Source organism: Neophocaena asiaeorientalis, unplaced genomic scaffold (genome assembly GCF_003031525.2).
Source record: "Neophocaena asiaeorientalis asiaeorientalis breed wild unplaced genomic scaffold, Neophocaena_asiaeorientalis_V1.1 scaffold72, whole genome shotgun sequence".
In the NCBI taxonomy this organism is placed as follows: Eukaryota; Metazoa; Chordata; class Mammalia; order Artiodactyla; family Phocoenidae; genus Neophocaena; species Neophocaena asiaeorientalis.
In genome coordinates, this window is record NW_020185336.1 from 6,856,740 (window position 1) to 6,869,180 (window position 12,441).

The 12,441-nt window shown below is 33.5% G+C and overlaps 1 protein-coding gene across 4 annotated transcripts in view; it reads left to right on the forward strand.

Annotated features, from left to right (window-relative positions):
• Positions 1-12,441, forward strand: part of LOC112393639 (bromodomain adjacent to zinc finger domain protein 2B-like) — a 190,688-nt gene that overhangs the window by 86,484 nt on the left and 91,763 nt on the right. For all 4 annotated transcript variants that reach the window (XM_024735992.1, XM_024735994.1, XM_024735995.1 and 1 more), the window contains exon 2: positions 593-635. Coding sequence is in view for 2 of the 4 variants with exons in the window: in XM_024735994.1 (XP_024591762.1) it covers positions 593-635 (43 nt within the window). In the remaining 2 variants the exon portion in view is untranslated. The remainder of the gene's footprint in view (positions 1-592; positions 636-12,441) is intronic.

Genomic DNA, 12,441 nt, shown 5'->3' on the forward strand with positions numbered 1-12,441 from the left:
CCATATACAGCTTAGGAAATAGTATAACTTATAACTTCCCCTGGGTTTATAGTGTATGGTTCCTTTCCAATTATATTTTCAATCTTTAATAGTTTTGACACTGTTCATAAGGATTAGCATGAAGCAATTTCTCCTATTAATTGATAATAAGTAGATCATGTTCTGGCCATAGACTACACTGCTAATCTAATCATAGAGAAAAAGGTAAACAATACCTGGCTGTCTTTTGTTTTGTAGTATATTTAAGACACTGTGATTCTCCTCTCGGTAAATATTTGAAAACAAATAAAACTAACCCAAATGACCTATAGTTTATTTACTAATATGTTATATTACGTTAACCCTGGGGTGTTGTTGATTATAACAAAACATAATTTACCATACTATAATAAATAATGACCTATGAATAAACTCCAGGTGTTTTATGCTTATTTGTGTCATGCCAATTGTACTTTTCCTGACGATTTTAGATTAATTTAAATATGACTTATGGCATCAAGAAAGACAAATATTCTAAACAAACTTTTTAGTTTCTGAAATCACTTACTCAAGTATGATTCAGCTGAATGCTATTTCTGTTTTTTTATTGCAGATTTCTCAACAGTTATGTCACAAGATTGACCACATTGATCACAGTAAGACTAAAATGATAATTAAGCTTTTAAGGATGTTTTGTTTTCTCTGAGAATGAGAATTAAGTTAGAAAATATTTATGATTTTAGATTGTTATTCTTTCTTTCAACAGCCAAATGAATGTTTACATTTAATGATTCACATCTCACGCTCTACTTATTTAAATACTTCTTTAAATGATTTTAAAACATTTTAAATGAAAAATACACTTAATTTATAACTGAAATTATATACCTAATTATACTAACATATTTCAGTGTGAATCATAATCTGAACATCATCTTTTTTAGTTTTTGTTTTTATTAAAATATGGCATGAAACATTTAAGGTGACTTCACATTAGGAAAAAATTACAAAAATAAAATTACTTGGGACTGTAATCACATATTAAGGAAAGACTGTGAAAACAGCATTGAAAGGATTCTTAGACTTCTTGATTAAATTTTTCATTGATACTTAAATGATTTATAAACAGTCTTCCAAATATGGAGAGTTGTTGAAAAAGGATAGTTCTCTTAAGAAACTGAACTTTTCCGCTTTAATTTTATTTAAAGTGTTAATTTCTAGTGTGTATAAGGAAATATGTTACTTAAAGAAAAACTTTTATCCAAGGCCTTGATCTACATTATTAGAAAATTCTAACTATTAAAATCTGAATTGCAGTAATGAAACTTTACAGCATTTTTGAAAACTCCGTTTAAGTAACAGAGGAAAATAATTGAGTAAATTATTTACTCAGTTAATCTGCTTCTTAAATCCCGTTTAAATTGTTCATTAGAAGCAGTGATTATCAGAAATGTTATTCCGTGTATATAAAACCTTAATGTTTTAATATTTTTTTTGAAAACTGGTACATTTGTTAAATTTAACATTTTTCAGAGAGGCCAGAGACAACTTTTATTCTATTCTATTTTTAAAGGCTTTATCATCATCATTGAGTCTACAGATGTATATGGCATGTTCATTTTCCTAAGGGAGCATTTTAGCTATCTCTGATTTGTTGCTCTTTGCTTGTTTGTTTTTTCGTAATCAGAACTTTATTGCCCTAACTGAATGGTTTACAACAAAATATTAACATATTTCTGTAGTAACCTTCTGTTTTGCATCTAATGTTTTATAATCAAGGAAGTTAAAATTAGCATTGGATGAAAAAGGTGTTTTTTTTTAATTAAAAAATGCTAACTCTCAGTACATTTTTAGGGTAATATTAAGAGAACACTTAATTGCAACTGTTCTGAATTCAAGAATTTCAGGAAGAGAGGTGGTGTTCAATATTATCAGATGTTAAATAAGTTAAAAATTAAGAAGTATTCATTTGAGAGTTTCATAAGTGACTGATAGTAGAAACCCTGTGTAATAATGTACGGGTTGTGAGGCTTTCTCTAGCTCCTTGAGTCAAGAAGAGGGTAGATTTCATCACTGATTCAGGCTGAGGGTATTGAGAGAGTAGTTCAAGTGTTGACCATGGGACTGGAATAAAATGAGGCCAGGGAAGGGCTGATATATTCAGAGAAAATGGAGAAAGGACTAGTCAGAGGTAGATAAGCTGGTGAAATGAGATGATAACTAAAAGAGTAGAATGCTGTGGTTAGGAAGGGGCTATTATAGATTGTTTCAGAGCTGGAGCTGGAGTATTCATATATAATATATACCTTGTATATTTTTTTCTTCAGAACTCAGGAGAATTTCTGTTTTTACTCCTTATGTTACATTTCTCTGAAGTGTCAAGATCTTCTAAATGATTTCTTTTCCTCCTGGCCATCATCAATTCTATTGAAGCCTATATGTGATCCTCAGTTGAACTTTATTAAAGCGTTGCTCTGATTCTTTTATGTCTCTACCTGAAGATGTTTAGTGACTTTCCATTTCTTATAAGTTCAAATTAAGGCTTTCTAACTTGGTATTCAAGACCCCTCCTCAGTTTGGCTCTAACATATTTCCCAGACAAATATCCTATTATTCAAGAAGAAGAACCCTACATTCTATACAATGTGAACTACATACTCCACCTTGAGTATACATTTTGTCTCCATACTTACATTCATGTCATTCCCTTTTCCTAGAATATTCTTTTCCCTTTTCAGTCTTTTGTTTCTCCTGATGAAATCAAACCTCCCATCTAATGCCCTGTATACCTGTAATCATCTCTTTGAGGCCTTCCCTAATCATCCTAATTGAAAGTGATTCTCCCTCCTTAGTAGTTTGGTGATGCTTAATTTTTATTATTCTTATGTAACTGATAACATATATTCCCTTGTATTCTGCATATTTTAATATGTATTTTCCAATTGAGCAAATGAGTATTTAGCAAATGTTGCTAGTAATCATAAATACCCCAGAAAGAACTAAATTAATTAGTATCTTTAGTTTTCTTATATTAAAATTGAAACAAGGATATTAATACATGCATATCCAAAATTGAACCATAGGAAGAAGGGTAGTTAGGAAAGGGCATAGGTTTTAGAACCAGAGCGAGTTCAAGTACTGATGCCGCTGTATACTGTGTATATGACCTTTAGCAAGTCAGTCTCTTTGTGCCTCAGTATCTGCAGAAAATGACTTATGCATATATTTAAAAGGATTTTTATAAGTATTAGTTACCTTTCTTCCCTCTTACTTGTTTAATGTTATAGTTTACTCCTTTATTGATATGAGAGGGGTAGGACATCAACTATAAAGATCAGGGATATATCCAAATTTACCTTACTTACACATTGTGATCCTTTCATCTGTATGTTTTAATGTATGGATTTTTAGTTTCTACATTACATATAGTAATGATAACTTTGTTGACTTACATAAGTTCCAGCAAGGAGGCTGATTAGATCTATTGATACAATGTGCTTTTTTCGGGGTGGGGAGAGTCAGACCTCACTAGAATACAAATATCTTAAAAGGCCAGAATGAACTTTAGAAAAGTTTAGGTTGTGCTACATTCCCCTTATATAACAGATGAGAAAACCAACATCCAGAGAATTTGAAGGGAAGTAACATGCATAATGGTTAAGAAGAGGAACTGGGTCAGAAAAACCTCTAAGTTTGTGCTGTAATATTTATATAGCTGTTTTGATCTTGAGTCAGTTACATAGTCTAAGATCCAGTTTTTTTCTCTCTAAAGCAGAGTAGTGTTTTATACTTCAGGAGTGTTGTGAATATTAAATTAAAAAATGCTTATAATAAAAGCGCAGCACAGAGGCTGACATGGTAAATTCTGTTGACCCCTTGTCATAGTCATCATCATCTATCTGTAAAGTTACTTGCCCAAAGTCACATAGTGTGAGATCTTGATCCAAACCTGGTTTTGCTTTATTCTATTATAATTTTTACTTCTGTTTCATGATCACCTCTTAATTGATTAAAAATCTCTGAATGGCATTTGTAGGAAGTATAATAAAATAACTCATAGACTTTTTTCTTCTCACATCTCCCCAAGTCCTCTATCTTCTCTGAGAGTATTCGTGCAATTTTGCTTACGTGCAGTTTTGTTTATATGTAATTTTATTAATACAGTGGCTATATTTTATTTTAAATATTCTTATTTAACATTTTGCTTCATATTTAGTAACTTGTTACAAAGCAACTTTTAAAATAAAGTGGCTTTTCCTGTTTTTATTAAAATTTCTTTTTTTCCTTTGGTAATTTTATTGTGAATATTATTTAAATTTCATAGAGATTTATCTCTACCAATAGAAATATTTAACTTAAAATTTCAAATTTAGAAGAAATTACTATATAATTTTACAGTGTACACACTATTAGAAATATTGGTGTTAGATAGTAAATTTTAAATGTCAGTTAGGTACCTACCACAGATAAGATATAAACAAGCATGGCAATGACTGATTCTTGTACCCTAATATCAATTTTCTCCGTCTACTAGTTTTGTTCCCAGCCTATGACTACCTGGAATAAAAGTATCACTTTCAGTCTCTCTTACAGCTAAATGTGGTCATGTGACTAAGTTTTGGCTAGAGATACGTAAGCAGTAGTACTGTGTGCACCTTGCAGAAAGTATTGTTAAAGGAAGGCGGGCACACCCTATTTTTCCCCCTTCCTCCATGCTTGCTGAGATGTGGGCATGATAATTGGACAATGAGTGGAAACCACAAGCTAAGAATGGGCAAAGCAATAAGATGGAAAGTCCCTGATAACTTCAGGATGTCACCCTGCCCACAGTGACCTATGACTTGAGTGAGATAAACTTCTATCTTGTAAGGCACTTGAGTTTTGGCTTTCTGTCACTCATGACCAAAATTAATCCTGATTACATCAAGGTAATTTTACAAAGTTTATGCCATTGTTTAAATGTCTTTGATTTGTTTACATTTCATTTATTTTTCTTGGACTCTTGTCACTTTTTTGATAGCTTCAATTTTAGGAGGAGAATACAAAAGGGAATGATTCACTCACTCTGTCTAGGAGAGGAGACTAGGGAAATCTCTAAAGAGAGGGGAGACATTTAGGCTAGATTTTTGAGATATGAGTTAGAAGAGAATCCAGAAAGAAAATAGGCATATAGATTGGAAACAACGTATGTTCAGGGACAGGCAACTATTTTAGTTAAATATTGTTGAAATATAAACTTTGAGGAAGTAAATGAGCCTAAAGGTCAGATCTTATAGGAATTTACAAACCAAGAAGTTTGGTAAGTGCTAAGTACCTAGCGAAGTTTCTTTTAATGTTAATAATTTTAATATTACTTATGGTTTTACCATTAAATATTTTTAAAAGAAATACATTTTTAAACAAGCTTTTAGGAAGGAAGAACAAAACTATTATTTATTTATTCACGAATTAAGATACTAGGTGATTTCTATTTGAGCCTTTAACAATTTTAGAAGACATATTATTACATTTTACAGATGGCTAAACTGAGACTCAGAAGAGTCAAGTGTCTTTCCCAGTGTGGTAGTTAAGTCATTATTTGGAAAGTACAAAAATCAACCATTTAAGAACAAGTCTACTATGTGTTGTCTGACCTTTATTTTTCTACTTTTCTAATACCAAAAAGAGCGTTATAGTCAAATTTAAAATATCTTTGGTAAAATATAATAACAGTGATCAAACCAGAAGTAAAGTCTATATAAGAATTTCCATTTTTATGCCAATGAATACATCTAAAATATTAAATTAAAAAATCTAATATCTTAAAGTTATAAACTAGTAAACATTTTGTTTTCTAGAGTCTGAATTGTGAAGAGTATCTTCTAAGTTAGTGTACAGTAGCCATTTAAATTACTTCATACAAATCAAATCTCCATTGCTATTCCTAAGTGTATATTTGGATAAAAGAAACCTCCATCTCCTATTGCACCTCACCAAAAAGTTGCACTGTTTTAACATTAATGCAGCTAAAAGCATGCATGGTGTTCTTAGTATGAGTACCTATAGATAGAAATGACACCCTGCTGCAGAGACCCAACTGAACTTCTCTGAACAAGTAAAAGTATATAATGTTACACACTCATTTGGTTTAAAGATTACTTCTTATCTGAAAACTCTAAATGAGCTACTATTTAATAAATCTGCCTAAAAATAGAAAATACAGTAACCTTAATATATCTTAGAGATAATTATAGAGGCATGAGAGAATATAAAAGAAAAACTAATTTTCTAATTTGGTTTGGTGTTTTTTAATTGTAATCAGCAAAGAATCTAGCACCTAGACCACTAGGTCAGTATTTTATGAATTAAAGTGACTTGAAAGTTGATCTGGTTAATACATTATTCTTTTCCCCTCACACTTTCTAGAACACTAATGCATACATCTGCTGTGAGATGTACATTCATTGAAATGTTAGTCAAGGAGTAGATAAACTACAAGTACAGTCTACAGAAACTGTTTTTAGGGACGAGAAGAGGGTGTTATAGACTGAGTTATGGGGTTATGATATTTGACTCTTCATTCCTTTTCTATAAATACACAAATGAAAAACTGGAGGAGAAAATATTTTGATATAAATGGAAAAATTCTTATTGTATTGCATCAAAAGGGTACCTAAAATTAGCATGTCATAGATGTTTAAAAAATCTGACTAATACAAATATTCCTGATGCTCTCCTTATGTGAGTATATTTAAAAAACATTTAAAAAACATTGCATCAATAGGTACATTTCCATCATAGTATAAGGTAGTACGTGTAAACTTTTCCATGTGCAAAGTATGCCACTTATTTTTATAATACTTGCAATTTTATTATCTGATTTTCTTTCTTAGGAAAACGTCCTCAACTTTTGTTCATAAAATTCATAATTATTGTCTCTTTATTGCCTTTGCCAATGAAAATTCCTGTGTCTTTTTTCACTCTAGTTTGTTTCATATTTTCAGTGTCGATCATACACACTTGGCACTAAACTTAAATATCATAGCTCCCCTCAAATGTTGCCTCTTCCATGAAACCTCTGCAGTTGGAATTACTCTCCCCATCATTTCTGCCTGTCTAGTATTTGTTATTTCTATCACAGCATTGTTCTTCAACACTGGAGTCCTTGGACCTCCTGAGTATGTAGATATATTCTCTGTGGGGGAGAGAGAGAGTTTGCTATAAGAATTTACAAAGTTCAACATTAATGTAAAAGAAATATTCTTGTATCATCCAGGATGCTTACCTTATAAACAGTCACTGCCATCGACTTTCAGGGCAATGATTGTATTTAATTATGTCAGTTTAATAAGAAAAGAACAAAAATAGATTTGATATGTACAAATGGTTCATTTGTACCAACTGAAGGCCAGTTGACATCAGAGTGAACTAAATTATAGCTTTGTAGTAATTTGAGTAGAAAGAAATGGTGGAATATTAAATTGTTCAGCGAACGCTAGACCATAAGATACACATGCCAAACTCAAAGGTAACTGGAAACTAATGGGGAAATAGCAGTCAATACCATATTCATGTTGAGTACAATGATTTTATTTTAGCAAAAACATCATATTGATAACAGTTAGAAATCCATTAGTTTTGTAGCTCTTATGTGCACACTTTGTAAATTTGTTTCGATACTGTTTTTGAGTAAGATCTGGAAGCAAGAAGAAGAGTTTATCCTTATCCATAGTTTTACTTTTCTAGGTATTTCAGTAACATAATAATTTAATTAATGTGTCAACACGTGTCCACAATACATTTTTTTCTCCCTTTATGAGGATTTATACATAACCTAAGTTTCAGAAACATTCTTATAGAGCCTTTATCTGCCATATGAGGTGAGTTGTGTGTTTGGCTGTTTCAACTATTAGATGGTAAAGTCCTTACAGTCTAGTGAAGCCATAGATTATGTTTTATTAATTCCTGCAGTCCCCTTAGAGTCTGTTACAATGCCTTATCCCCAGTAGTGGCACAGCAGATATTTATGCAAAAAACTGGCCTATGCAAGTGTGCCTCTTAGTGTTGATAATCTGTTCAATTGAACTAGAATGGATAAATATATAGAAAACAATATAGGCAATATACATTTTAACAATTTGAAATTCATATAAGTTAACAAATTCCTATTTTTTTAAAGGAAACACACTCTCCTTATGACTTTTGAGTGGTCTGTTCTTTTTTTAAAATTAATTAATTAATTAATTTATTTATGGCTGTGTTGGGTCTTCGTTTCTGTGCGAGGGCTTTCTCTAGTTGCGGCAAGTGGGGGCCACTCTTCATCGCGGTGCGCGGGCCTCTCACTATCGCGGCCTCTCTTGTTGCGGAGCACAGGCTCCAGACACGCAGGCTCAGCAATTGTGGCTCACGGGCCTAGTTGCTCCGCAGCATGTGGGATCTTCCCAGACCAGGGCTCGAACCCGGGTCCCCTGCATTGGCAGGCAGATTCTCAACCACTGTGCCACCAGGGAAGCCCACAAATTCCTATTTTTAAATTAAATGTCCTGTAGGATTTTGGTCACTTACAGTGTTGTATGAATTACTTTAATTAGATAATCAAAGGACCTGTAGGGTGCCAGTGGGAGAATGAAGGTTTCATGGCAGGCTAGAACTGAATGTGGAGATGTAACAAGAGTGCTTCAGTGCTTTAGAACAAACATATATTTGATCTGTTCTTATGATTTCTTTCACCTTTCAATTCCTGTCCTTTAAGGGAGAATTAATAATGAAGGCTAATTATGTGCCAGAGAGTTTCCAAGTGTCATTTTATCTTAGACTTATTGATGTTAAGTAACTGCTCCAAGTTGACATAATTAGTTATGGTTGTAACTGGGTTTCAGGTTCGTATTTCTCTAACTAAAGACAATAATGTTTCTACTATAATTTATTCAAAGAATATAAAACTAATTTGTGTTCAAGAGACCTGAGTATATATACTTAGAAATAAAGTACATAATGCTCAATAAATATTTGTTAGCTGATTGAATGACAGAAGCAGAATTATGGGAGAAAAGAATTCTAGAATCAGCCGGTATGTGCCCTGAGGTGATTTTCTAAGACACATTCTTCAAACAATTCATATACTGCCTTTCTCTCTCTTATTTAATTATCTTTAGTTTTGTATACCTTAGTTATAGTATTGATACTCAGTAAGGAAAGAGACATGATGTATGCTGTAAATGGAAAGTTGCTTGTTCTCAAATATTCTAATAAAATATTCCCTAGGTAGGGATTGTGAGTCTTTCATTCGGTCAATCAATATATTATGTGCTTCACATTCAGTCAGTCACTCATTCATTTGTTCATTCATTCAACAAACATTTATGGAGCACAGACATATTCTACCATCTACCAGTTGGGGATGCTATGGTCAATAAGACAAAGTTCCTTCTGCTATTAAGTTTACTTTCTAGTAGGAGAACAGAAGTAAAGAAATAAATATTTTCAAATATTGATAAGGGCTCCAAAGGAGGGGGGAAAGTAAGGAAAATGTGATAGCGTACACGGTGGGCAGGGTAGAATGAAGGGCAAAATACATATAAAAGCTTGGGAAGACCTCCATGAGGAGGCAGTGCTTGTGTTGAGAAATGAATCACCAGAAGGAGCCAGCCATGTGAGGATCTGAGGAACTGGGAATCACAGTGCCAATGGAGCTAGGACACTATGAGCTTGGGGAATTGAGGTAGACAGATGTCACTGAAACTAGTTAGAACTCTTTCTAATGTGAAGAGAAGCCACTTTATAATGGTTGATTTTATTTCCCCTCATCCCTTGTTTAACTTGAAAATGTACTACATTCAGCTTCCTATTGGAAGCTTTAAGGAGGAATGTCTATTACATTGGTGACATTAAAGCATTATTGTAAATTCTTTATGTTTTGTATGAATTTATAGTTTTGGAGACATTCTACCATCTTATTCCTAAATTAAATACCATTACTATTGTAGTTAAGAAGTTTCTATCATCTTAAAGAGAAATTCATGGATATTCATTATTCCTTTTGAATTACTTAGGAAGTTTATAAACATGGAAAATATACTGTCCCTCTTCTCTTCTTTGAGAGCTTACAGTCTAGTGGAGAAACTGACACACAAACCAGTCATTACATATGTGGAGGATATCACAATAGAAGTATATGTATAATATTTTTTGAATATAGAAAGGATGGTGTGATCCCTGGGGGTGGGAAAGGCCTCATCAAAAATACTCATTCTATAAAAATGCTCATTCTACAAAGATTTTCATCCTGCTTTTAAAAAAAAATAAACAAATAAATAAATAAGTTTGTTTGTTTGTTTATTTTTGGCTGCACTGGGTCTTCATTGCTGCTTGTGGGCTTCTCATTTTGGTGGCCTCTCCTGCTGCGGAGCACGGGCTCCAGGTGCTCGGTCCTCGGTAGCTGTGGCTCGCGGGCTCCAGAGCGCAGGCTCAGCAGCCGTGGCACGTGGGCCCAGTTGCTCTGAGGCATGTGGGATCCTCCCCGACCAGGGATCAAACGGTGTCCCCTGCATTGGCAGGTGGATTCCCAACCACTGCATCACCAGGGAAGCCCTCATCCTGCTTTCTGAAGCATACTAGGAGCCAGGTATCAGTATTTGAACAGGTATGTTTATGCTGCAAAAAAATCTTTACAAAGAGTTTATGATTTCCAGCTATATAGCAAAATAAATAAATGGTATTTAACTTATACACTAGAAAGTCAAGTTTCTCTTCTAAGTGGAGGGTGAAAAATCGTTATGGTGCTCTTTATTACTGCTGCCCTTTTCCCCTTCTGTTTTCTCTCACCCTTTACCTTCCATTTTTGTAAGTGTACCTGCAGTAGGAAGAAGATAAAATGTTAAAAGTTTTGAAGGAAGTCTTCACAGCAAGTTTCGTTTTTTGTTTTTGTTTTGTTTTGTTCGTTTGTTGAAGGGGGTTGTGTCATTGTAAAAAGAGAATTGATTTATTTCTGAGCTGGTGATAGCATCTTCTGAGGTCCTCAACTGGGAGCTTAGATCTTTCAGTGGTGAAAGCAGGCGTTCTTTTCTTCTTCCTGATCTTAGGAGGAAAGCTTTTGGTCTTTCACCATTTACTATGATGTTAGCTGTGGGTTTTCCAGAATGCCCTTCTTATGTTGAGAATGTTCCCCTATATTACTAGTTTTCTGAGTGTTTTTTTTAGTATGAAAAATTGGTGGATTTTGTCAAACGTTTTATCTGTGTTGGTTGAGATACTCATGTCATTTTTTTCCCCCCTTCGTTCTGGTGTGGTATGTTACATTGATGGATTTTCTTGTATTGAACTATTTATTCTTAAAACTTATTTGCCTTCTCAATTAAGCCTTTCTTACACTCCCAAATTGAATAAAATATCACTGTGCTCCTCTCTAGGATGGAGAACCGTGACTATCTTTTATTATTTCCTTTAGCTGCTGTTTATAATTTATTTGCTTACATCATTTTTAATATTTTTAAGATCTCTTAAACCTTGTTTATAATAGTATATAGTCTTATGAATCTCTTTAGGAAATATAATCTCTAATCAGTTTTTGTATAACATATAATAAGTTGATTTTCAGTAAAAATGCTATATGTTTGATCAGTACATCAATAAATATAATATCATTTGAATTTAATCTTGATAATTTTTTAATATATAAAGACAATTTTTTTCTACTTTGCAAGGGTAGAAAATGCACTATTTTATTTTATCAATAAATTTATTTATTTATTTATGGCAGCGTTGGGTCTTCGTTGCTGTGCACGGGCTTTCTCTAGTTGCGACAAGTAGGCGCTACTCTTTGTTGAAGTGCGTGGGCTTCTCATTGCGGTGGCTTCTCTTGTTGCGGAGCACGGGCTCTAAGCGTGCGGGCTTCAGTAGTTGTGACATGTGGGCTCAGTAGTTGTGGCTCATGGGCTCTAGAGCGCAGGCTCAGTAGCTGGGGTGCACGGGCTTAGTTTCTCCGCGGCATGTGGGGTCTTCCGGACCAGTGATCAAACCCGTGCAAGGGACACAATTTTAATTTATTTTTAATTATATAAGACATACCTTATCAACTGTTAAGCCAGGCACCTCTGAATAAGCACCTGAGGGTCTTTTCTTTTTTTTACTGTGATAAAAATGCATAACATAGAATTTACCGCCTTAACCATTTCTGATTGTACAGTTCAATAGTGTTAAGTATATTCACACTGTTTTGCAACCAATCTCAGAACTTTTTCACTTTGCAGAACTGAAACTCTATACACATTAAACAATCTCCATATTCCCTCCCTCTAGCCCTTGGCAACCACCATTCTACGTGCTGTTTCTATGAATTTGATTACTCTACGTACCTCATATTAGTGGGTTTATAAAATATTTTTTGTTTTGTAACTGACCTATTTCACTTAGTATTTATAATGTCCTTGAGACATTCAACCATACTGTAGCATGTGTCAGAATTTCCTTCCTTTTTAAATATAT